Below are 27,178 nucleotides of genomic sequence, written 5' to 3'. Positions count from 1 at the left end.
TGAGGGATTTTCTATGCTTTTACAGGATGCGAAACAAACGGGTCGAATGATGGGTGCATCTGTCGGTAGGGAAAGGTTAACCCTTAATCATTTGTTTTTTGCGGATAATTGCATTCTCTTTGGTGATGCTTCGTGTAGTGGGGCAAGAGTGGTTCGGGATATAATAAAGGAATATGAAATTGTTTCAGGATAGCGAGTGAATCTTGATAAGTCTCTTATTTATTTTGGGGCGAATGTAAACTCTGATGCAAATGTAGCTATTGTTAACCGGTTAGGAGTTCGGGAGGCTGAGAACCCGAAAAATTATTTGGGCTTGCCTATGATGGTAGGACGGAGGAAAATGTGGGCTTTTGCTAATTTTGATGATTGACTCAGAAAACGTGTGGAAGGTTAGAGGTTACGCTATTTTTTTATGGGAGGGAATGAGGTGTTTATTAAATCGGTACTACAAGCTGCTCCAATTTATGCTATGTAATGCTTCTTATTGCCCAAGTCGTTGTGCCGTAAGCTCGAAAGAATTATGAACAGATTTTGGTGGACAAATAAAAAGTCATCGAAAGGTATCCACTGGAGCAGTTGGGAGATGCTTTGCAAACCGAAGTGCTTTGGGGGGGTTAGGTTTTAAAAATTTGTTCTTATTTAATAAAGCTCTATTAACAAAGCAGGTTTGGTGTATTTTTGATCAACCTCATTGTTTGTTAGCCAAAGTTTTTAAATCCCGATATTTTTCGTATTCTGATATTTTTGCAGCGAAAATTGGATCTTACCCCTCGTTTACCTGGAGAAATCTTTGTAATGCTAGTGAGGTAGTCAGGGAAGGGGTGCTGTGGCGGGTTGGGAAGGGTGATCGCATCAATCTCTGGTTACCTGGAAGAGAGAACAATCGAATTTCAGTGCAGATGATCAGGACTAATTAGACTACTGTCAATCAGCTAATCAACAATGAAACTAATACCTGGGATATGGAGCTGGTTTATAATTTGGTGGATGAGAGTATAGCGGAACGTATCTTCACTATCCCCATCTCTAGATACGGTCAGGAGGATAGGTTGGTTTGGAAACATGAGGGTTCTAGGGAATACTCTGTTAAGAGTGGATATCGGGCTCTTAATTCTGACCACTTACGTGATTCTAAGTACAAATCCTCTTGTGGTGAGGAATACAAAGTTTTTTACAATGCATTATGGTCTTTAAACATTCCAGGGAAAATTAAAATACATATTTGGAGGTTGGTGAATAATTTGTTACCTCATTTTAGTAACTTGGCGAGGATGACCTTGTGTGCAGCAGCATCGTGTCTGCTGTGTAAGGAAGAGCTAGAGGATTCTGATCACTTGTTGTGGTCATGTCGTATTTTGCAGAGGGTGTGGGCGTCATTGACAGTGCAGATTCCTTCTTTCGATGATTCAGTAGGACACACGCTCCGTTTTGTTAAAATGTTTTCTGCAGCTGAGGAACAACAAAAGCAAATAATTATGATTTCCATTTGGAGTCTTTGGTTCTATAGAAATAAACTTGTCCATGAAGGGGTTATTTTTGTGATGCAGGAGGTATTAGGGTTTATTCGGGGATATGTGCACAACATTTGGCTTACTTTGATATCTCACTGTTCCTCTCCTAGAACACTGACTAAGGAGATGTGGAGACCACCAGAACCGGGTGTTATCAAATTAAACTTCAATGCGTCTTTCCTAAAGGAGGAGATGCATGCTGTTACAGCAGTTCTAGCCAGAAATTCTTAGGGCGAGATTTTAGGGGCAGAAACTTATCTTTTTTCTGATGTTGCTGATGCGTTTGTGGCTGAAGCAAGGGCTTGCGAAAGGGCGCTAATCTTCGCGAAGCGGATGCTTTTCCGTCGACTGGTTGTGGAAGGTGATTCGCTGACAGTTATAAAAAATGTTCAAAGGAAGGAGAAGGATAAATCGGTGCTCAGACCGATTACACATCATATATGTATGTTGGGCATGTCTTTTGAGGAGATATCTTACATTGCAGTGCCTCGATTGATTAATGAAGCGGCTCATATACTGGCATTGGAGGGTCGAAGACAAAAGATCTATGGAGATTGGCTCACCGGCGTGCCTGATTCTGTCCTATTCGCGGCTTTACAATACCGCTTGGTTTGGGACCGACGGAGTTGAGTTCATCTTGTTGTGCTCTGGAAACGGAGGAGGATCGTTCATAGGGCTTGTCCTCTCATTTTACTTGTTCTAGATGCTGATGGTGAGGAGAGATATGACTGATATTGAGGGTAGGACAGTGGTTTCTTGGCTCAAGCGTTGTCTTCTGATGGGTTGGTTTCAATAGTTTCTAGGCGTTTTGTTTCTTAATTTTTTTTGTTGGTGCTTGCCAACTGTCCCGTTTGTCATTTCATGTTTCTTTTCTTTTGACGATTCAGATGCTGTTGTCTTGAGCTATTCTTTTTTATATAATATCAGTCTATTTTAGAAAAAAAATCCATCCAAAATTATTTTATATTAATAAGAAAAATAATTGAATTGTTAAAATAGATTTAATTTTGCCCTCGATCCTTTTATTTTTCACATATTTGAAATTTAGTCTTTTAATTATTATTAAATTGGATTCTGCGACTTGCTTAGCTAATATTACACTTGTGGAAGGTTTCTAATTTCGAGTATGGGATCGTTTCGTAAGACACTTTAGCACTATTTTTGAAAGGTTTAATACATCATTTAGTACTCAAGTTTGACATATTTTCTAATATAGTACCTACATTTGGTAAAAATTATACATTTTGATACATGAAGATAAAATGCTAATTTTTTTACTTAATTTGGGTTTTATGGTTGGTCTAATAAAAATAATTGTTAATATTATTAGGTTTGAATTTTCATGATAACCTAAATAATTGAATTGTTAAAATATATTTATTAATGCTCTCAATCCATACACTCTTCACACATTTGAAATTTAGTCCTTTAATTTTAAATTCTAAGAATTTAGTTGCACCAAAAATATCAAAACTATTAATAAGTTTACGTTTTGGTCATGTAACTATAAAAAGTTACAGAATGGTCATTGAACTATCCGAAAGTTTTCATTGAAGTCACTAAACTATTCAAAAAATTTTATTTAAGTCACTGGATTGTTAATTTTTTTTAAAAAAGTATAGATAGTAAGTTCTAAGTGACAATTCAACGATTGACACAGGATCAATATCCATCGATGAGTAGAATAACATATCTTAGATCCAAGTTGATTTGAAGTTCAATGTTGGAGATTGAAGAAAAATGCTATTTGATTTTAGTTCGCAAATTCGTGATGTTCAAAGCTGTTTCATGACAAAAATCTAAATTGTAGACGAGAAGTAGAATGTGAGCTTTCTATTGGTGAAGGTGGTGCTAACAAAGAAAGCCACACAACATCGATTTTAATAGCCCAATGACTTAAATGAAACTTTTCGAATAGTTCAATGACCATTTTGTAACTTTTTGAAGTTAAATAATCAAAATGTAACTTTACTGATGGTTTAGAGACATTGGGTGTAGTTTACTTTTTTTTTAATTAAAAATGACGCATAATTTAATTTAAGGTAATTTCTTTGAGAGTGTTTTCATTGACTAGAAGTACCAAATTTTAAATTTGTGTAGAACATTGGGACTGAAAGCAGAAATAAACCATTGTTTTGTACATAATTAAAGCTTAAGGTATAATACCTGTTATAAGAAGGATAAAAGGCAGAAACCAGTAAGAGCGAGGTGGAGGGCAGCGAAGCCATTCATTTGGGAAATAGTGTGGCCTTATCTCCCTCACTCAACGCCGCCCCATATATATAGTATCTCAACATCCCTTCATTGTTTTTCCTTTCAAAATATCTCCAGCTCCCTTAAAGCCTATCTTCTTCTTCTTCTTCTTCTACTACTAAACTTCGAGGGTGAAATGGCCTCCATACACCAAACCCCATCACTGGAGGTCTCCTCTTCTGCCGCTAATACAAGAAAGATAACACCACCCACTCCTTCAACTTCTCGTTTCTCTTTGCCCTTTACTTTTAAGTCTCAGTTCAACGCCTTGGTAGTCGGTGGGAGGCCATTGCTTGGTGGGTTTAACCACTCTTCTGTTCCTCGTGCCGTTGCCACTCCCAATTCAGTTCTCAGCGAACAAGCCTTCGAAGGTCTTTCGCTTCACCAAGAAGACGACGACGTTTATGACTCCGAGGGTGAGGTTGAGAGTGGGCTCGAGTCTGAGTCTACCCACGACGATGAACTCGACCTTTCCAAGTTGGGTTTGCCTCAGCGACTCGTTGATTCACTTCTCAAACGTGGCATCACTCACCTTTTCCCCATTCAGGTCAATTTTCTTTTATTTTATTGTGTTTTTGATGATGGGTTTTTCTTTATCTGCAACTTTGCTATGCTTAATTCTTATCTTGTTTATAATATTTATGTTGGGTATGGCATTATTTTGTTTATAACCACGAAAGTTTTGGGGTTTAGGGCTTCTCTTTAATACGATTTTAATATTATTATATATACATATGTTCATTGATTTTAGAGAGCTGTATTGGTACCGGCACTGCAAGGTAGAGACATCATTGCTCGTGCAAAAACTGGAACTGGCAAGACATTAGCCTTTGGGATTCCTATAATTAAACAAATTACTGAAGATGAAGGCCAACGCACAAGGAGGTAACATACCTTATAATGCATTGCAGCCCTCTAGTTTTTAATGTTGTTGTTATTCTTAATGTTTTCTCATATCTGTTTCTCTTGTTTTAGGATGTCGGGTCGGCTGCCAAGAGTTTTGGTCTTGGCTCCGACTCGGGAGTTAGCCAAACAAGTGGAGAAAGAAATTAAGGAGTCGGCGTCTTATTTGAACACGGTTTGCGTGTATGGGGGGGTTTCTTATAATTTGCAGCGAAATGCTCTTTCCCGTGGGGTTGATGTAGTGGTCGGAACTCCTGGTCGAATCATTGATCTGATCGAAAGTAAAGACCTCAGATTGGGGGAAGTTGAATATCTGGTCCTTGATGAAGCTGATCAGATGCTTGCTGTTGGATTCGAGGAGGCTGTTGAAGAAATTTTAGAAAATCTACCATCAAAGAGACAGAGCATGCTCTTCTCTGCAACCATGCCTTCTTGGGTTAAAAAGTTGGCAAGAAAATACTTGGACAATCCTCTAAATATTGACTTGGTACTTTCATCTCTATATAATATTCCCTTTCCTGGTATTATTTTGAAAGTACTTCCATAAAGCTTTTGTTATTTCTCCTTTCACAGGTTGGAGACCGAGATGAAAAACTTGCTGAAGGGATCAAACTTTATGCAATATCAGCCACTGCAACTTCAAAGCGGACCATTCTTAGTGATCTTATAACAGTAAATAATTTATCTTCTCTTTGTGTCATTGGTTTCAGTATTTCCTTGTATTTTTGCTATAAATTGAAGCTACCAATGAAGATTTCTATTATATTTAATAAGTTTTCTTCTTCATTTATGTCTCTTTTTAGTGGAGAGTAGCATGAATTCTTTTTGGATTAGAATTTTAACGAGTAAAGACAAAAACCTATTACTTCATTCTTTTTGTGGAAATACTTCCGTTTGTTTTGAGTTTTTGCATAAAATTTCACCATCCCCATATCATTTTGTTTCATGTTTTTATCTAATGTAGTAGTTGCTTCCCATATCTTTTCTTTTGATTGTAAGCTTTCCTTAGAGCAAATAGTTTTACCATTTTGCTCACTAATGTGGTTGCGATGGTATGCTACCATATGTTAACACTCTCCAAGTTCACTTAGAACCAACATACTGAAGCACTGATTTTTTTATCTAATCTTCAGGTTTATGCAAAGGGTGGGAAAACCATTGTCTTTACACAAACGAAACGAGATGCTGATGAAGTGTCTATGGCTTTAACAAGTAGCATAGCTTCTGAGGCATTGCATGGCGATATATCTCAACATCAGAGGGAGAGAACATTGAATGGATTTCGGCAAGGAAAATTCACTGTGCTTGTTGCCACTGATGTTGCGGCTCGTGGACTTGATATTCCAAATGTTGATCTAGTATGTTGCCTGAATATATTTTAGTTCTTTAAACTCTATAATTCTTTTTGGGTCTTCCATTGCTATTTTTGGCTCCATTTGATTGTTGCTTTTGCCACTTCTTGTTTTTTGCCTTTGAGTCTACTTGCAAAATTAGTTTCTTTAGCTTAAAAGAAGATTTTTTAATATTTGATATTATGAAACTAGCGGGAAAGATGTGTCACTGAAGTATAAAAAATGGACATGCATGATATGTTGATTTTCATAAGCTTGTCTGCTGATTTTTGCATCTTCCTTTCTCCAATTTTCATGTTCCAAGTTTTGAGATATTATCATATATGGAAAGCCATCACAATTATTTACCTCTCATTAGTTTCAAAATGCTGAATGTGCTCTCTAAATGGCATGTCAAGAAGAACATGGCACTTACTATCTTTTTCTCCAGGTTATCCACTATGAGCTTCCCAATGATGCAGAGACTTTTGTGCATCGCTCTGGACGAACTGGACGAGCAGGGAAGGAAGGTTCTGCAATTTTAATGTATACTAACAGCCAAAGGAGAACCGTCAAATCTCTTGAACGTGATGTTGGATGTAGGTTTGAGTTCATTAGTCCTCCATCTATGGAAGAAGTTCTAGCGTCATCAGCTGAGCAAATTATTGCAACTCTAAATGGAGTTCATCCTGATTCTATAAAGTTCTTTACCCCAACTGCTCAAAGAATAATCGAAGAGCAAGGGACAAGTGCACTTGCTGCTGCGATAGCACACCTAAGTGGATTTTCCTCTCCTCCTTCATCCCGATCTCTTATTAGCCATGAACAGGTAAACTATAGTACAATTTATCTTGCTTTTAATTTTATTTGGAGTAGTTGATTGCAAAATTACATTGAAGTCTGCTTGTTGCTCATTGGAGAACCTAGTGCTTGATATAAGGACTTCCAATTTAAGGTTCAAAGTTCAAATCTTCGCAAGAGTTTGTGGGAGGGGGGATAATGAAGCGAGTCTCCATGCCAACCAGAGTTTTGGTTTTTCTTAGTGGCTTACTTTTCTTGAAAGCCTATTACTTTAGTTCTCCTTTATGTTACGTTGGTTGAGTTGGTATATTGAAAATTGAGTAAGACAGTGAATAGAACTATAGGACGTGGTTGTAACCATACAAACGACTCGTAGGAATGCAATTGTTTGTGAATGAGATTTTGGTCGTGTCATGTTTATCCCAATTGTGGATGTACCAGATGCTATTGCCATCATGTGGCTGTGAATTTATCTTTGTTATAAGGCTTTTTTTTTTTGTTTCAATAAATTTTCTTAGCCTGTTGTCTGATTGGTACATGTGTTGCAGGGATATGTAACACTGCAATTGACAAGAGATTCCACTTATTCTAGAAGGGTCCTGACTGCTAGGTCCGTCACTGGGTTTCTTTCTGATGTGTACCCTGCGGCTGCCGATGAAGTTGGGAAAATACATCTAATTGCAGATGAGAGGGTTTGTATCAGGATATTATTTTTTTCATTTTCTTCTTGGACTAAGTAATTTCTTTGCTCAAGACTTAAGAATGTATTTATTATCAGGTTCAAGGAGCAGTATTTGATCTGCCTGAGGAGATTGCAAGAGAGTTGCTGAATAAGGAAACACCACCGGGAAACACCATCACAAAGATCACTAAGGTTGATGCTTGATATTGACCACTGTTGGTTGTATTGGTTATATTATATTACTGTCATCTAATTGAGCTCTGCTCCTTTGGTAGCCACCTTGTGCGAAACTAAGCTGATCTCGTGTATTTATTTCTTCTGGCAGTTGCCTCCTCTGCAAGATGATGGCCCCTCAAGTGATTTTTACGGAAAATTTTCTAGCAGAGATCGCTTTTCTAGCAGGGACCGTTTTCCACGAGGCGGTTCTAAGGAACGGAGAGGAGGTTCGAGGACCCCCAGGGGTTGGGGTAATGGCCGAGATTCTGACAATGAGTTCCAAGGTGGAAGAAGTAGCTGGTCCCGGGCTTCGAAAAGCAGTAGGGATGACTGGCTAATTGGTAGTGGCAGCAGATCAACTAGGTCACCCGCCCGTGACAGGCATGTCTTTTCCTCCTATTCTCTTATGATAAAATTAGGACTTTTTCATTTGTTCCTAGTTTTATGACATCTTATATGATAAGATACATGCAGTACTCAGTTTTATCAAGATCATCTAATGTGATTATTGATATCAAATACTAGGCCAGCAATAGTCATAATTTCGCTGCATTCATTCTACAATTTACACTGCAGACTTCTTGTCCTCGTCTTAAAGAAAGGTAGAAGGGGTGGAATAGTTGGTTTTAAAAAAGAAATATTTTAGTCATGCATGGTAGAGTGTACATGCATTAGTAGGGATGTCGAAACCCAAGCTCTTCCACCGGTTTGCATTGGTCTGCTCCGAATGGATTTTTATTTTATTTTATAAAAGAGTAGATGCATGTGGTGGAGTGGGTAAATGCTTGCTCTGCTTTGCCCTGACCTGGCCCAGCTTTTAAAATTACTATTTTACCCTGGTAGTATTCTATGTATCTTTTTATATTTGTAGTACACACACACACTAAATATATTGTCATCTTGATTAAGAGCTGCTGGACTTATGTTATCATGCATGGTAGAGGGTACATGCACGAAGAGCGAGTTGAATTATGTTCTCTCCGTGGTGCATGTATTTTGATGTTTGGTTACTTTGTCCGAAATCGATATATTACACAGGCACCACCACTTATTGAGGTTGACCTTTCTCATAAACTTGTGCAGAAACTTCGGAGGTTCATGTTTCAACTGTGGGAGATCTGGGCATAGAGCATCGGACTGCCCTGAAAAGGTAGACTTTTAGGGTGTTTGGTTTTAGAGATAGTGTTGGAACAAAAGCTGGGAGTAGTAGAGGGCAACTTGGGTTTTGGCAGAGAATAGGGCATTCACTTGATGATGATGGAGACGCCATTGCTGCTCTGCGAGGGAAACTAATGTTTGTAGTTAGTTGTTTATTTTTGGTAGTCCAGTCATTTGTTATTCTCTCTCTCGCTGTTTTGTTGCCTAAAATGTGCGGCCTGCCAGAAATGTCAAATTGGCCCCCATGATTGAATACATTATTACTATTATTATTAAAATGGCATACCAAAATCCTCTTCCAATTTGGTTCCCGCAGTTTTTTTAAAAATAAATTTAATGTGCATCGTCATATACTCCTATGTAGTTGGAACATATATTAATTGTATTAATAAATGAAGAATATACACTCATGCTTACTTCTTGAAACAGAAGTCTTAAAATATATCAATTAAATGCTTTATATCAAGTGAAAATAATGTTAAGTTTCTATCTGAAAATTGCTATTAATATTTTTGTCAAAAATATAATTTTTCGTGGAAGCTCTTAATGAATAGATGAGTAATATCATTTAAAGCTATATTTCATAAAATAATTATTGAGAATGTTTGAGGTTCAATTCTCACCTTGTATAAAATTATGTATGGATTGTCTCAATATTTACTTTGACCCAAGTCTCATGATGATTCATTCATGGTATGCTTTATGCTCTCATACTCTTTAAAACTATTCTAGTTTTACTGGAAAATAAATTCCGATATTAGTTTGATTCTACAGTGTAATAATTGATTTTAATTATAATTTATTAAAATAAACATTGTTTGTAATTATACCTGAAAAAAAAGTCAAAACTAATGGCTATTCACCACCTCCTCCACATTATTCTCTTTCCTTTGCTGATGCACTGATTTCCTATGATTTATCTCTTCTCTGCATGGAGATCAAACTCAACATTATACCATATCATATCATAGCTAATCAAGTAGTAATATAAAAATCGTATCGAAACAGATTGAAAACAAAAATACGAACCTAAGGCAGTTCCATATTGATTCGTAATAAAGAACACCAACGATTCTTCGCTTCCTTCCTTGGCGGGGTTCCCCACTAGATTTCACCACTGGCAATTGCTTTATCTCCTTGGCCTCCATCAACACCTTGGCAATGGCCAAGTTGGTTTCTGGATAACATATTAAAAGTGCACGCTCTTGCCCTCGGTAGCTTATCCCTCGAGTGCAGACAGAGGAAACAACACATGTATTCACCTGTATAGATTTCTTAATTTCTTATTCAAAACGAGAGAGAGAGAGGGGGGGGGGGTTGCCATCACATACATCCAGAGCTGTTGAATCATCGATGGAGACATCACTTTGCTTCTTGGACAGATACCGTCTAATATCACCATATGTGAGAATCCCCTCCAGAAGATCATCTTTATCAACCACAAGTGCACAATTCTGGTGGCTGTCATGCATGCATTTCATTGCTTCTTTTACAGTAACAGCCATTGATACCTTTAAATACTTCTTTGACATGGCCTCGGAAACCTGGAAATAAGCATTGGATGCAGAATTCATCAAGTCAAGAAAAAAATTCGAATAAGCTAAAGTTAATGAAGCTCAAACAACCAATTAAGACCAAAAAAAAAAAAAAATCTCTAAATCATTTTGAAAATATTTTCTAATACAAAAGGATAAAAATCTACCCCCAGATCTTCGAGAAGCAGATCTTCGTCTATTACATCGTGGTTAGCAGCCTTTTCTATGTCAGAAAGTTCCTCAGCAGCATAAAGGGAAGAATAACCTCTACCTAAATTCCTTGTAATAGATATTTCAGTCTCCTTGTTCTGGTTAGCCACAGAAGGAACCCATATTGCTAATCCGACAGCCCCCTATATGCCAAATTGACAAGGAATTAAGAACGTGGTGCATAATATGTTTCCATTCTTGGTTAAATATAATAACAAAGAAGCCATAATTTCTATTTCAATTCTAAAATTACAGTCACGGTGCATAATATGTTTCCATTCTTGGTTAGTCACTAAACTTGATCCCAGTAAAGTTGGACTGCACTTAAACTGAGCATTTTCACTTTTTCATTTTGCTTGAAGAAACTAGGCCTACTATTAAAAATTTAGTAAAAGAGTATATTCGCAGATTCTCCTCTGAGCAATTGCAATAATCAGGTTCACTGATATTCCTGGTATAGTAGATGCTATCACACATACAATCATACTCTCGTTACTTCCCGGGAAAATATAGAAAGCAAGACCACTTTAAAAACTCACCATGAGAGGAAGTAATATCCTGTAATCTTTTGTCAGCTCAAAGAGCAGCAGAACTGAAGTTAGGGGCACTGAACAAACTGAAGCTAATGTGGCAGCCATTCCAACCTAAAGTGGAAGCTTAAATGTATGAAAATCAGATTACATAAAATTAATTAGTATTTTCCAAGTTCAAGAGATATTTGTGCAGCAACTCCCATGAATAATTTACCAGTGCATATGCTTGAGGCTGTGCAACAGCAGCAATTCCAGGAATAGCTGAATTTGTAAGTTTAGCAGCTGAACCTCCAAACACAGCACCAACCGCAGCACCCATCATCAAACTTGGTGCGTAAAGGCCACCTACAAGTCCAGAACCCTTACACAAAGCAGTGGCAACAACTTTGGCTGCTGCTAGTTGGGTTAGCAACCAGATTCCAGGAGCTGATAAAGTCTTCCCAGTATGCAGGATTTCATTGACATTTGTAAAGCCCCAGTACAGTATTCCAGGATACTTAAGAGCTATCATTCCAGCTCCTAAACCACCTAAAGCAGGACAGATTACAGAAGGAAGTCCGTATTTCTCCTTGATAAACTCAAATGCCTTTGTGAACCAAGAAACCAAACGAGTGAATACTACACTTACAATGCCACATAACATTCCCAAAATCAGGTATAATGGTAGCTCTGCAAGGTAAAATCAAATAAATATTTTTAAGTATTGTCATTTTTTCCTTTATATGCAATCATTCCTAATCACATCTTCCCTTGCCATGAACCTTGTTTCACCTATTAAGGTAGAAAAGCTAAACAACCAGGACAGCATGCCTTTTGAAATGAAAAGGCATATTGAAATCACATGCTAATTGGCCACTCACAGTCAGATTTGAAAACCAAGGATGGTCTTTGAATGTTTTAATTTTCAAAAATCAGTTCAGTTGACTTGCAATCAGAACAAGACATTGATGAAATTGCTCTGAATCGATAGTGGGGCGGCACATTCATCAATCCCCTCCATCAAACAATAAATTACGTGTGAAAGAAATATCAGAAGCTGTCACACCATGTAACTCGTACAAGAAACACACCAAAATCCCTAAAATAAAGAAAAAATTCATTCAGGAAGGTGAAATACCAGCAGCAGATTTCAAATCATATGATGGCACAGTGAAAGCTGGTTCTGTCCCAAGTAAAGCACTTGATACTGTAGATGAGATTACCGAGGCCAAAATTATCATCGCAGTTGTAAATGGAGGGGAGTTTTCAGCACGAAGAGGCCTTAACACAGTCTCAATAGCAAAGACGCAACCAGCAACAGCAGCATTAAAACCTGAAGATGGCAGAAAAGTTGAAAGTTAAATATCAGCCCACTTCATCAAACAATTTAAATATAGCCTCAAAATGAAATTAATAGATCAACCACTTTATTATTTTTTTGGGGTGCAGGTAGGTGGAAGGCAACAAACTAGAGATTATCTTGCGACAATCAAAGAACATGGCCAATACACAAGTCCTCAATCTGGCTCTGCTTATCACGTACAAGCTATGAAGTATTATTAGAGAAGATAAGTTCCTTGGAAGTAAGACAATCATCTAAAAGAAAATAAAAAACCGAGTACATCACATCCTAGTGGCCTGGCCCATCATCATCCGCTGATGTCATCCTTCAAATAACAAGATACCCTGGACTATTAAGAAACTAGTTCCTGTTAGATTGACACCCCAAGCATGCATGGCAATACGTAAATACAAACCCCTTGGACCAAACTCTTCCAGAAATAGACTTAGAGATAACAGAGTACCTGCGCTAATAACGCATATGTATATTTTTCTGTTTCTGCAGAGATTCTTGCCTAATCCGTTCAGCTTCTAAATAAAATATAAAAATGACCGCTTATATGAACTAAAAATTGCAATATGTAGCACCTGCGCTAATATCAAAATCCACGTGATATGTACAGTTTCTTGTTTCTGCAGAGATTTCTTGCCTGTTCTTTTCAGCTTATAAATAAAATATGAAAATGGCTGCTTAAATGAATTTGAAATTGCAGATAGTGTAATCTGGAGATGTGTTGTTAAAATCCAGAACATTATTCCATAACAATATAAGGGGAAACAAAGATACTTAAAGACTATTCACATTAGCCCATGTAATATTGTGAAGGGCCACAGTTATAAGGCATTCTAATCAAGGGGAACTTTGATCAGCATAAAGCTTATCTAGAAGTTGCAAACTTGTAAACTTTGTTATAACACAAGCGGTGTACCTGAAGAAATCCCAGATGCTGCTCCAGCTGCCACAAGTGCAATCCTCCTTTCTCTGTTGTTTTCCATCGTTAATGAGAATCCATTGGCACATGATTTTCCAATGTCTACACTAGGGCCTTCAGGACCCAAAGAACATCCAGTGCCTAAAGTTACGGCAGCCTGGATAGCCTTTATTGTAGGGAAAACCCCAGCAACCAAATCAAAACCTTGTTGTTGTGAAGAACTGGATTGCCTTATTTGGGACAATACCTCAAGTAAACCATGCATCATTCCAACAATGACTCCTCCAGCGACTGGTATCAAAAGGATTCGATGCCAAGTGTCAGCCAGTTTCTGTGAACGAAGCCATGCTGCACCCTCATTTGGAGTCCCAGCCCATGCCCATTCATGTATGACATGAACCTGGATGAGTAATACAAAGCAATTTAAGCACAAAATGACAACAACTATCATGTATGGACTTAAGCTACAGTAAAAACCTGCAGTGGAAGCAGCTTACATTAGCAAAGCAAGAATCAAAATAACAAGAGAGTCAACATTGGCTGAGAAAAGGTAAATGAAACAAAGTTTTGATTCTAGATATAGAGATGTAAGGTTCAAAATTTTGAGTCGTCAATATGGGGAAAAGAATAGCGTGGTTTTCGGCAAAGCTGACAAAAACTTCAAATGTTCATTGCCTTTGTTAATAGAAAAATAAAATGAATTTGACATTTGCAGTTGCAGTTGCACAAGAATAGTGGGAGTATGTAGTATGGACCATATACATGCAACTAATTGAAGAATTTTGTCCATAGAGAAATTGTATGAGGTCTAAAAAAAGATAATCTTATAGAAGCTACATTTTCATTTTCATAGCAGTAGATAGCAAATCAGAGTTAATGATCGAAAGAAGAAATAAATGCGGAAAAAAAAAAAAAGAACAACTCACTCCTTTATTGAATGCGGCAACTAAGAGACCGGAAGCCAGTCCAAGCAAGCAACCGATAAGCAGCAAAGCCCATTCAGGAGGGGCACCATCTCCCAGTTCATCAGAGCCATCCACCAGGTAAGTACCGTGATGATCATGATCATGATGATTATCTCTATCTCTATACCTATCGAGTCGCTTGAAACTGAGGCGCCTGCTGGAAAAACCCTTGTCCAAACGTGAATGCTTTAAGAGATCAACGACGCCAGTGTTGTTTTTGTTGGGCAATGGAGATTCCAACTCATCTCCATTTTCATGTTTATGAATGTTGGATCTGAGTAGATGCATTTGATCGCTAGATTCTCCTCTCATCATTTCCCTCACCTTTTTTTGTTTTACATTAAATTATCCAATTCCATATCATTGAATTTTTTTTTCCCTTCAATCTGTAATTCGTGCTTGTTTGGCCGAGATTCAGAAGAGATGAAAATTAAAAAAAGGAAGGAAAAGTGAAAGAGTTTATTTATAGGTCTCGGTCTGTCTTATGAGTAGAGTTCATCACAGGTCGGGTCGGATCTGTTCGGGTCGTAACAAAATTTTAGATCTAAGCTTGGCCCGGTCATTCTTATTAAAAGGTTTTTATATTATTTTTATATAAAATTAAATTTAAAAACTATAATATATCAAATATACTAAAAATATTAAAATAAATTATTCTCAATAAATTGAAAATCTATTGAAAAAAGTTCGCCGTAACTTAGCGAGCAAATGGTTTTAAAATAATACCAGAATTAACAAAATATAATAGTGAAATGACAATAAAATAGTGGGAAAACAATAACAATTTTTTTTGGCAAATTCGAGTCGTGCTCGGGCCAAAAAAAGCTTACCTGAGACTTGACCCATTTTTTAAACAAACCTTTTTCTTTTTTTGCCTAAACCCTCCCACTTTTCAAGCAGGCTTTCGGGTTGGGTGGCTCGGCCATGTTCAAGACTAGTTATGGAATTGAAGAAGTGAAAATAGAATTAAATGGGTTAATTTCAGTAAAAGTCCTCAAATTATGAAAACAATTTTAAATTAATCTCAAACTTTATCATGATCTCATTAATGTCATTTTAGTAATCTACTCATAAGTTTGGATGACATTTAACTTGAAGCATATACAATCAACACTATCTATAACGACCTTATTTGTTTGTTAAAATTTTGAATATTATAAAGAAATTACTCATATACGCTTTTAACAATACTTAAAAGAGGAGTTAAAATTTAGTACCGAGTTCATCCATAATGGATGATGCTCGTTTTGTTAAATATTATAAATTTATCAAACGATTATTGTACCAATATGATTTAAATAACTATCTATAAATCATTAGTTTCAATTTTTAGAATTATACTTCTTTATAGGTATCTTGGAGTTATCGTTGTTTAGAGAGCTTTACTTGAATGCTGCTAGAGTTGTTTATGAGCCCAGCTCAGCCCAAAAATGAGCCTAAATTTTTGCCTAATCCCGACCCATATTATAGAGGTTAAACCCAAGCCCCATCCATATTAAAATTTTAAAAAATATATTTTATTATATGAAACAAATTTAAAAAATATAATATATTAAATACACTAAAAATAAAAGTTTTCCAACAAATTTCTAAAAGATATGTATTTGGGTTGGGACAAGGCCAAAAAAATCTTACTTGAGGATTGACCCGTTTAGAAAACGTGTCTCGTTTTTTATTCAAGCCAATATTTCGAGTTGATATTTTTATCCAAACCCTCTTATTTTTTGAATGGATCTTTAGACCTAATTGAATGAACCAACTCATAAACCATTCTAAATATCATTTTCGCCCGAACAAGATCTATCAGGTGGTAAAATAGATAAGAAAATTTGTGATTATAAAAAAAAAGTAGATTATGTGATGTTCTGATTGGGCTTTTGAAGAGTAGGAATGCAGTGGTGTTTGATAGTTGCTACTTTGACCAATGTTTGCGTGTTAAGGGATGAAACTTTGTTTTCTTTCAGGCTTCGAATATACCTTGTCTGATGGTGGATCTACGCAGTGGGGATTCAGGGGTACCCAAATGGAAAATTTGTTATTTAGATCCCTTTATAGTTTATAAAATTTTAAATTAAGAATGGTAACATTGCATTTTCGCCCTTCAAAAAATGATAAAATTTTCATTTAATCCTTTAAAAACTATAAAGATATAAGCTATTAAAATGATAAAATTACATTCTTACTATTGTAAAAATATATAATTTAATTTCAATTTTAAAAAAATTTATGGCTTTACCCCTAAATCTATGTGTTCATGGCGGAATATTGTTTGTCAATCTCCTCCACCAAGCAAGTGGAATGATGACAATTTCTGGAGGGAGTCGAATATTGGTTGTTGTAATGCTTATAAGGCTGCAGTTTTGGGTGTTCGACGATCTCCCAATCAAGAATGAAAATTATACGGTGAACAGATAATCCTTCAAATAGACTGCTTTATATTAAATGACAATGTAAATTCATTAATTTAATTTCACATTTTTGTAATATAGGTTATTGATAAATTAACTTTTATCAATATATATTAGAGAATGGAAAGATTTTTCACATCCAACAAAATTCGGGACATGAATTTGATATCGTGTTTAATGGCCCATTATAAATGGTGGACCATTTGAGTAATCACAATACACGATCAAGTTATCTGATAATAATCCAAGCCAACAAAAAAGTTGGGCTAAACTCCACCGATGATAATGGTGTATGAGGGGATTGAGAGACTTAAACATAAAATTGTGCGTGGTAGATTTCAAACTTATTACTCAAGATCCAATATCTCTACTATTGTCAACTAAATCAATAAAATTTATTGAAAATTTTTGTTGAAAATTTTTATTTGAAATTTATTGAAAAAAATAACATTTTTGCATAATGAGTTTGGATCAAACTCAATTTATCAATTAAATTTAAAAATATATATTTTAGTGAAAATAATTAAAATATTGGTGAAAGTACCAAGAAAGCTTTTGTACTAAGAGCGGATTACATTTTGCTCTTTCTATTAAAAGAAAGAGCAAATTAATCCCTAAATATTAAACCAAAAAGTAAATTGATCATTTTGTTTAAAATTTTCATTTTTACTGTTAAAAATTTGTCACTGTATGTCAGCATGTGGTACATGTGATACATCACATGTAATTTAATAATTATTTTGTTAGCCACGCTAATTTTCAACAATAGAAATTGATGAAAATTTTAATATAAAGAACCGGTTTGCTCTTTAATCTATTGTAAAGGAACTAATTTGCATATTTTTGTGTAATGGGTCAAAATGCAATTTGGTTCAGTCGATTTTTTCTGAATCGACTTTAACACGAGAAAACCAACCCAATCAATTTTAGTTGCGAATTGGCCAAACCAAACTAACTTTGATTTGATCGGTTCAATTGGTTTTTCGGTTAACCAACCTCAAGTTATTGAATTGGGTTTATATGATTATAAATCTATTATATATTATAAAATATAAATATATTTTAAATACTTTAAAATAATAAAAAATAAGTTTATTTTTTCGGTCAATTCAATTCTGAGATTTAAAAATCGATAAGCAACTAAATTAACCTATTAAATCGAGATAAAATTGATCAACTTATCCTAAATAACGAAATCGAAATAAAAAACTGAATAAATCGATTTTTCGATTAAAACCGGAAATTACTCTCCTATTTCAGACTACTTTTACCTGAAAACATCATCAATTGTTACTAGTTGCATATTATTTTCTATTTTGATATTTTATACTTGTATCAGTTTAGTTTAAATTCATTTTATCTTTTAGTTTAAATTTATTTTATCTTTATATTTAATTTTTGAATTTGTGTTATTTAAATTTTATTTATTTAAAAACCTATAATTTATTGTTTATTATATTTCTAAATTGACATTAAAATATTAATTCATTAATATAATACTAATTATTATTGGATAATAACAAAATGATATTAATTAAATATTAACTAATTTAATATAATTTAATTAATTAAAATAATAATAAAATACACAAATTTTACATTTATTAATAATTATTTAATGACAATAAGAGAAGTAATTTACCTAATCATTCTCTTTTACTGTTGTTATTACTTAATTGAAAATTACGAAAATGAGTCGATTTTGGTAAAACGCTTCCTCAGGATAAACTCAAAAAAACAATTCCAATTGGAAGCTATTTTTTAATGCGGAAATAAAACTTATAAAACAAACCTTTATATAAACTCAACGTCTCATTTCCTTTATTTTCTTAAGTAATGTGGGATATGAGATACGTGTATATATAGACTCATGAATAGGTTTACAGTTTCTTCTTAGACAATGTGGGAATGCTTCCTTAAATTGTGATATATATAGACAATGTGTATATTTAGACTCATGAATAGGGGTCTTCCACCAGTATGCTTAAATAATTATTTTATTTAGATAAAAACCAAAAATATTTAATTTAAATATTTTTTATTCACCAATTTTTGAGTATCACAATTCCAAGTTCTAAAGATTTTGGAAAAGTATGCCCCTACTATTTTTGTGCAGAGACAAATTTTGATTTTTGTTTTCGTCCATCCATATTATTATTTTTGTTAAAATAGATTGAAATCTTAGTATTCTCGATAAGTTTGGAATTTAGGCATTTTATTTTTATTTCAAACAATTTAGTTTCTCTATTTTTGAATTTAAAATACAAGTCTAATTGTTAGAATCATTTTGTTAAATTTATTGGAGTGACTAAATAAAAAATTCACAAATATTGTAACATCTAGATTGATGATTAAACTGGCCAACCCATTGATTTTCGATTTAATCATTCAACAATATTTAAATAAAAATTCAAATCAGCTCTAGATTTTGTGACAAGTGTTGAACTCTAATTTCCAACACGTAGCTCTAAATCACATCATATAAAAGACAAAACTAAAGTTTATGCAAGAAAAAGAAATAACATTATCCTTAAATCAAAATTCCTTTTAGAGTAAACTATAAACCTTCAAATTAAAGTGTAGTCCAACTATTTTAAATATACGTTTAGAAAGAAAAATAGAAATTAATTTTTGAGTATGTCAAATATATATTTTAACTAGTATGCAACGTGGAAATTAATAATTTTAAATACTCATTTTAAAAATAAGGTATATATTTTTTAACTTTGTTTATTTATTATATTCGATATAGACTTTAAATTCGCACTTTTCATGTCAGAATTAAGTGACCCGAATCCTTATTTAAATCAAACACAGTGGTAAAATAAAATAAAAGTAAAATCCCTATAGAATTATAGTTCTTTTATTTTATTTTAGAATAAGGTTTTTTTAAACCTTATTAAACTCCATCTATCTGATATTGATTAGAATAAGGAGTTTCACTCCTATTAGAATAAGGTTTTACAAGCCTATAAATAGACATAGTCTATTTCTCTTGTAATTAACTCGAATTCGACATAGTGAATTTTCTTCTCCTCTGCCCGTGGTTTTTTCCCCGAAAGGGTTTGCACGTAAAATCTCTGTGTTCTTTATTTTTCTATTTCTATTTTCTTTGTGATATATTGTCATTATCGATATTCTATTTTCACAAATTGGTATCCTAGCTTCCGGGTTGTTCATCTCAATCACTGTAATGTCGTCTTTGAAGTATGAAATTCCGCTGTTGGATCGCAACACCAGATTCGCATTGTGGCAAATAAAGATGCAGGCAATTCTTGCACATATGGACTTAGAGGAAGCCCTGCTAGGGGTAGATAAGATGCCTTCAACATTGACGGAGGAAGAGAAGAAGTGCAAGGATTGAAAGGCGTTAACACAGTTACATTTGCATTTGTCTAACGAAATTTTGCAGGATGTGATGAAGGAGAAGACCGCCGTTGGATTATGGAAGAGGTTGGAACAAATATGTATGTCGAAAATTTTAACTAGTAAGCTGCATATGAAGCAGCGTCTTTATCCTCATTGTTTGGAGGAAGGTGCGTCTGTGCACGAACACTTGACAGTGTTTAAAGAAATTCTCTCAAATTTGGAGGCCATGGAGGTTCAGTATGATAAAGAAGATCTAGGGTTGATTCTACTTTGTTCGTTGCCCCCGTCTTATTCAACCTTTAGAGATACAATTTTATATAGCTACGAGTCTCTCACAGTTGATGAAGTTTATGATTCTTTAACTTCGTATGATAAGATGAAACATCTTGTGGTTAAAACCGACTCTCAAGGAGAGGGTCTTATTGTTCGTAGTAGACAAGATCAGAATGCTGATGATGATCGTGGAAGGACACAGGGACGAATCCTCGCGGTAAATCTAAGGATAGATCGAAGTCTTCAAACAGAGGTAAAACTTGTAACTTCTGCAAGAAGAAAGGACACATTAAATCTGAGTGCTATAAGCTACAGAACAAGATCAAAAGGAATGTTGCGAATCAAAATGGAAAACAACCAGAAAATTTTGGTAAGGCTGATGTTGTAAAAGACTACAGAGATGGTGAACTTCTAGTTGCTTCTGTCAACAATTTTAAAGTGAGCGAGGAGTGGATCCTTGATTCGGGTTGCACCTTCCACATGAGTCCCAATCGGGATTAGGGGTGAGCATTCGATCAAATCAAATCGAATCGAATCGAAAATTTTCGAGTTAATCGAGTTTTCGAATCTCATTTTATCATCCTAACTTTATTTGAAGTTTTCTCGAATCGAGTCGAGTGAGATGGAATTCGAATCGAATCGAATCGAATATATTTGTTCGAGTTAAATTTTAAAAAATAATTTTGGGTCCTTGTAACCATTGTCACCCATCGTAATAAAATTTGTCCACCTTAATCAATTTTTTATTAACTTTCATCACCTCATAATTTATTTATTAATTTTTATATCTTGGTTAGCTTATTTGTTTGCTTAGTTGTTTCAATTATCTTCGGATTCTTGTCACTATGTATTTTGGAATTAAAATATATTAAATATAAAAATATGATTTTTAATAAAATTTATTTTAAAAATAAAATTTGAAATTGATACCAATATAAAATTTTAACACGAATATTTTATGGCATAATTAAGAATTCAATTTTAATATAAATATTCAATATGACTAAACAATTCAATAATATAAATAATATAAAATGTGAAATTTAATTTAATAATATAAATAGTATATATAAATAAAATTATTACTATTTATGTTTAGTGATTTTTTGGATAATTTTGATTTTTATTTGAGAGTAAAGGGTGAGAAGTAAAAGTTTAGGGGAAAATAAAAGTTTTGGGGAATAAAAGTTTGAGGAAAGTAAATAGGAGAGTAAAATTTTGGAGGAAAATATTAAAAAAAATTGGAGGGAGGGTTTGGGGTAGATGGGAGGTGGGATGGGAAGAGAATAAAAGTTTTAGAGGAAAAGTGGGAGGGAGTAAAAATTTTGGGGGAAAATAAAAAGTTTTGAGGGTTTTTGAGAGTAAAATTTTGAAAAAAAATGAATGGAAGAGTAAAATTTTGGTGGGAAATGGATTTTGGGTAGATTGGGGATTGGGAGGGGAGGGGAGTAAAAGTTTTGGGGGAAAAGTGGGAAGGAGTAAAAGTTTTGAGGGAAAAGTAAAAAAGTTTGGGAGTTTAGGGTAAAACTGTAAAATATTATAGTTTGATATTCGAATTATTCGAATTATTCGAGTTATTCGAATTCGAAAACTCAACTCGATTCGAACTCGAAATTCGAAAAAAAAATTCGAGTTGATTCGAATAACTCGATTAACTCGAATAACTCGATTCGTTTAACTCGAAATTCGAATTTTTTTTCTATTTTTTCGAGTCGAATCGAATTTTGCTCACCCCTAATCGGGATTGGTTTACAACTTACGAAATAGTGTCTGAAGGTGTTGTTTTGATGGGAAATAATGCTTCATGTAGAATTGCAGGTGTTGGAACAATTAAAGTTAAGATATTTGATGGAGTTGTCAGAACACTTAGTGACGTACGACATGTTTCAAAATTGAAGAGAAATTTAATTTCATTAAGTACTCTTGATTCAAAAGGGTACAAATACACAACTAAAAGTGGGGTTTTGAAGATTTCTAAAGGTTCCATCGTTGTGATGAAAGGGCAGAGAAGGACTGCCAAGTTATATGTTTTGCAAGGTCAGATGATAATATTACTAAACTTTGGCATGTGCGCCTAGGGCATATGAGTGAGAATGGCATGGCAGAATTGAGCAAAAGATGACTTCTTGATGGGCAAGGAATTTGCAAGCTAAAGTTCTGTGAGCACTGCATTTTTGGGAAGCAAAAGAGAGTTCGATTTACCAGAAGAATCCATAACACGAAGGGAACGTTAGAGTATATTCATTCTGATCTGTGGGGGCCATCCAGAGTGCCTTCGAGAGGTGGAGTTAATTATATGCTAACTTTTATTGATGATTTTTCCAGAAAAGTGCGGGCGTTCTTCCTGAAGCAAAAAAGCGATGTGTTTTCCGCATTTAAGTATTGGAAAACCATGATTAAAAAATAGATGGAAAAGAAAATAAAATATCTCCACACAGACAATGGCTTAAAGTTCTGTTCTGATGAGTTTAAAAATTGTGCAAGTCAGAAGGGATCGTGAGACACTTGTCAGTTTGTCATACTCCACAGCAAAACGGAGTTGCAAAACGAATGAACAGAACGATCATGGAGAAGGTTCGATGTATGTTGTCAAATGCCAACTTACCAAAGTCATTTTGGGTTGAAGCAGCCTCTATTGTATGTTTTTTGATCAACCGATCTCCATCCGTTGCCATTGAGAAAAAGACTTCACAAGAGGTATGGTCTGGTAATCCTGCTGACTATTCTAATTTAAAGATATTTGATTGTTCTGCGTATGCTTATGTTGATAATGGAAAATTGGAACCGAGATCCATTAAATGTGTTTTTCTTGGTTATAAAGCTGGTGTAAAAGGGTATAAGTTATGATATCCTGAAAATAGAAAAGTTGTGATTAGCAGAGATGTTGTTTTTGATGAAACTGATATGCTACCTAACTTGTCTCTTAAAGACTCTTCCAATAAAGAAAATCAAAAGCAGGTGGAGCATTAGATTAATACAGAATCTACAACAGAGTCGACTACTGAAGCCAGTACAAAAATTCAAAATAGAGTTGCTTCTTCACCACAATATTCTATCGCAAAAAATATAACTAGAAGAGAAATTAAACCTCCAAAGAAGTATGATGAGGTTGATCTAGTTGCTTATACTTTTAATGTGGCTGAAGATATCGATGCAAACCAAGAGCCATCTAATTATTCTGAGGCGGTTAGTTGTGAAGACTCAGAAAAGTGGATGTTTGCTATGCAAGAAGAGATGGAATCACTTCACAAAAATAAAACATGGGATCTTGTGAAACTTCCTAAAGGTAAAAAGGTTGTTCGTTGTAAATGAGTGTTTAAAAAGAAAGAGGGGACTCTAGGAGTTGAAGAACCCAGATATAAAGTAAGACTTGTTGCAAAATGTTACATTCAAATTCTAGTAGTGGACTTCACAGATATGTTCTCCCCAGTTGTGAAGCATAGTTTGATTCAAGCTTTGCTTGGTATTGTGGCCATGCATAATTTGGAGCTTAAGTAGTTAGATGTAAAAACTGCATTTTTGTATGGAGAATTTGAGAAGGATATTTACATGTAACAACCAGAGGGTTTTACAGTCTCAGAAAAAGAGGACTATATTTGCTTGCTGAAAAAGTCCCTTTACGATTTGAAACAGTTACCAAGACAGTGGTATAAAAGGCTTGATTCCTTTATGACTTCTCATGATTTTAAAAGAAGTAGCTTTGACAACTGTGTTTACTTTAAGAAAAACAGTGATGGTTCTTTTGTGTATCTACTCCTTTACGTTGATGACATGTTGATAGAAGCGAAAAATAAAGGAGAGATAAGAAAGGTCAAAGCCCAACTAAGTAAAGAATTTGAGATGAAAGATTTGGGTCCAGTAAAGAAGATACTTGGTATGGAGATTCTCAGATATAGAAAAGTAAGTAAATTGTACCTAAGTCAGAAGGGGTACATTGAGAAAGTTCTTTGCAGATTCAATATGCAGAATGCTAAGTGTGTTAGTACTCCTTTAGCAGCTCATTTTAGACTTTCATTGACTTTGTCTCCACAATCAGATGATGACATTGAGTACATGTCACATGTTCCATACTCTAGTGCAGTGGGATCTCTCATGTATGCTATGGTTTGTTCACGTCCAGATTTATTATATGCAGTCAGTGCAGTTAGCAGATAAATGGCGAATCCCGGTAAAGAACATTGGAAAGCAGTTCAGTGAATTTTAAGATACTTACGAGGTACTACTGATGTTTGCTTACAGTTTGGAAGAACTAGAGATGGGATCATTGGGTATGTTGATGCTGATTTTGTTGGAGACCTTGATAGAAGAAGATCTCTCACAGGTTATGTCTTTACAATCGGAGGTCGTGCCATCAGTTGGAAAGTCACTTTGCAAACTACACTTGCTTTGTCTACCACTGAAGCTGAGTACATGACAATTACTGAGGCTTGTAAAGAAGCTATTTGGTTGAAAGGACTCTTTGGTGAACTCAATGAAGACCTTCAAATCAATACAATATTTTGTGACAGTCAGAGTGTCATATTCCTTACAAAAGATCAAATGTTTCATGAGAGAACAAAACACATTGATATTCGGTATCATTTTGTTCGTGATATTATTGCTCGTAGTGATATTGTTGTGAGCAAAATTAATACTCATGAAAATCCTGCAGTTATGATGACTAAGTCACTTCCTATAACCAAGTTTGAGCATTGCTTAGACTTGGTTGATGTTCATTGTTGAAGTTAAACCCTTAAAGGGTTTTATGGAAGAGGTGGAGAACTTGTTCGTTGAGAGTTCAAGATGAAGAACTTGTTCATTAAGAATTCGTGTCAATGTGGAAATTGTTAGAATTAAGTGACTCGAATCCTTATTTAAATCAAATACAGTGGTAAAATAAAATAAAAGTAAAATCACTACAGAATTATAGTTCTTTTATTTTATTTTAAAATAAGGTTTTTTTAAACCTTATTAAACTCCATCTATTTGATATTGATTAGAATAAGGAGTTTTACTCCTATTAGAATAAGGTTTTACAAGCCTATAAATAGACATAGTCTATTTCTCTTGTAATTAATTCGAATTCGACATAGTGAATTTTCTTCTCCTCTGCCCGTGGTTTTTTTCCTAAAAGGGTTTCCACGTAAAATATCTGTGTTCTTTATTTTTCTATTTCTATTTTATTTGCGATATATTATCATTATCGATATTCTATTTTCATATTTCATATAAATCAATCACTTTAAATACAATAGTTAAACATTAAAAAATACATCGAGTTTATTATTAATCATATAAATACAATCACTTTATGATTTTTAAGGAATATATTTTAAGGAAAAATCAATTCAACATATTGGCAACTTAAATTTCATAATCTATATGTCTTCAAAAAAATCACAATTTATATTGAACAATTATATTAAAATTAATTTTATAATTAAACATACTCACGAGTCTATATATACACATTGTCTATACATTATAATTTAATAAAGTAATCTCACATTGTTTAGAAACAAATTGCAAATTACCTATTAATGAGTTTATATATCATATCCTACAATGCCTAGGAAAATAAGGAAATGAGATTTTGGGTCTATATAAAGGTTTGTTTTGTAAGTTTTATTTTCAGATTAATAAGTAATACCAAAAATTGGCTCATTCTCGTAAATTTTCAAAAATTAGCTTATTTTTGTAATTTTTTAAAAATAATGGCTTTTGGTAATTTAGTCCCATATCTAATTAAACTTATTATCACTTAATTAGTATTATACATATACAAATTAAATTGAAATTTAGCACTATAAAAAGATGCATTAATAAGACATTTTAATTCAAGTAGTATTTATAACATCATTAAAAAATTACATTTAGTATTATTTAATAGAGTTTTGGGCATTTTTTAGCTGATTTAGGCACAAATGGAGGATTAGGTAATCAAACCCGCAGGGATGAAAAACTTTTTTCGTAGCTGATTAGGAATGAGATATGTGGAATGACATATCTAATCATACTTATTAAAAAAATACTCTTTTTGCCACATGGCCTCAAACCTAATAGAGGTGCCAAGATATCAGTAGCATCAATTCCAAAAAAAATTCACTAATTAATTTATGAATTATTAATTTATTTTTAATTTATTTGTGTAAAATAATTTCTTATGCAACTTAAGAGATTTACAAATATGGAATTAAGAATTTTGCTTATTTACATTTTCAAAATATTTACTAATTATTTTCCATAAAGGATATTTTGATTCCTTGATAATAGTGTTTTGTTTCAATAATTTCACCCAACAAAGATTAAAGTATTATAAACTAATAAATACTTAATAATAAAATGTGTCATACACTTATTTGTCTTTTTACAGATATTAGCTTTCATCTATCAATTAAGTTTTACTAAACTTTTTTAAATAAACAGTTAATAAAACTAGTTGGTCAAATCAGCTACTATAATCAACTATCAACCACTTTCATTTCAATTTTTTCATCTATGAGCTCGATTGGCATCTGCATTGTTGTCAGTAGAGAAAAATGTGGATTCGAGTGCATCGAAGCGCATTATTCTCCTATTTAAAGGTTAGAGAGAAACTCTCGGTGTATCATAAGAACCTATATAATGAGATTAATGCTAAACACAAATACAAAAAAAAAAAAACATTTAAAAAATTAATTAAAAATTAAACACTTAAAATCCAATACAAAAATTAGAATTTCTAGTATTTATAAATATTTGGTTAAATGCCCTCTTTACCTGGTAGTGCTACCATTATCAATTGTGCCACTTGCATATT

The 27,178-nt window shown here is 34.0% G+C and overlaps 2 protein-coding genes across 3 annotated transcripts; one reads left to right on the top strand and one right to left on the bottom strand.

Annotated features, from left to right (window-relative positions):
- Nucleotides 1-3,714: 3,714 nt before the first annotated feature.
- On the top strand, nt 3,715-9,157 carry LOC105761154 (DEAD-box ATP-dependent RNA helicase 3, chloroplastic). Its single transcript, XM_012578877.2, has 10 exons — nt 3,715-4,311; nt 4,516-4,649; nt 4,740-5,154; nt 5,241-5,339; nt 5,801-6,025; nt 6,450-6,827; nt 7,348-7,491; nt 7,578-7,673; nt 7,807-8,078; nt 8,781-9,157. Exons 1-10 carry the CDS (start codon nt 3,901-3,903, stop codon nt 8,857-8,859), a joined length of 2,253 nt encoding a protein of 750 aa, XP_012434331.1. The 5' UTR covers nt 3,715-3,900; the 3' UTR covers nt 8,860-9,157.
- Nucleotides 9,158-9,629: 472 nt separating this feature from the next.
- Nucleotides 9,630-14,783, bottom strand: LOC105761156 (chloride channel protein CLC-f). 2 transcript variants are annotated; one of them, XM_012578878.2, is made up of 9 exons: nt 14,312-14,783; nt 13,383-13,785; nt 12,251-12,445; nt 11,348-11,802; nt 11,140-11,244; nt 10,558-10,743; nt 10,187-10,399; nt 9,885-10,117; nt 9,630-9,782 (listed from the first exon to the last, which is right to left on the bottom strand). In XM_012578878.2, exons 1-9 carry the CDS (start codon nt 14,663-14,665, stop codon nt 9,704-9,706), a joined length of 2,223 nt encoding a protein of 740 aa, XP_012434332.1. In that variant the 5' UTR covers nt 14,666-14,783; the 3' UTR covers nt 9,630-9,703. The 2 variants fall into 2 exon arrangements, with proteins under 2 accessions (XP_012434332.1, XP_012434333.1); XM_012578879.2 differs by lacking the exon at nt 10,558-10,743.
- Between the last annotated feature and the right edge of the window lie 12,395 nt (nt 14,784-27,178).

The sequence above is a fragment of the Gossypium raimondii genome, chromosome 11 (assembly GCF_025698545.1).
Source record: "Gossypium raimondii isolate GPD5lz chromosome 11, ASM2569854v1, whole genome shotgun sequence".
NCBI lineage: Eukaryota > Viridiplantae > Streptophyta > Magnoliopsida > Malvales > Malvaceae > Gossypium > Gossypium raimondii.
This window is presented reverse-complemented; position numbering and strand designations above follow the sequence as displayed.

Coding starts and splice junctions, on each gene's coding strand:
- LOC105761154 (XM_012578877.2), top strand. CDS start 3,901: ATGGCCTCCATACACCAAACCCCATCACTGGAGGTCTCCTCTTCTGCC. Junction 4,312..4,515: donor CTCACCTTTTCCCCATTCAG/GTCAATTTTCTT, acceptor CATTGATTTTAG/AGAGCTGTATTGGTACCGGC. Junction 7,492..7,577: donor ATCTAATTGCAGATGAGAGG/GTTTGTATCAGG, acceptor ATTTATTATCAG/GTTCAAGGAGCAGTATTTGA.
- LOC105761156 (XM_012578878.2), bottom strand. CDS start 14,665: ATGATGAGAGGAGAATCTAGCGATCAAATGCATCTACTCAGATCCAAC. Junction 12,446..13,382: donor AGCATCTGGGATTTCTTCAG/GTACACCGCTTG, acceptor TGCCATCTTCAG/GTTTTAATGCTGCTGTTGCT. Junction 9,783..9,884: donor TCAATATGGAACTGCCTTAG/GTTCGTATTTTT, acceptor ATCTCCATGCAG/AGAAGAGATAAATCATAGGA.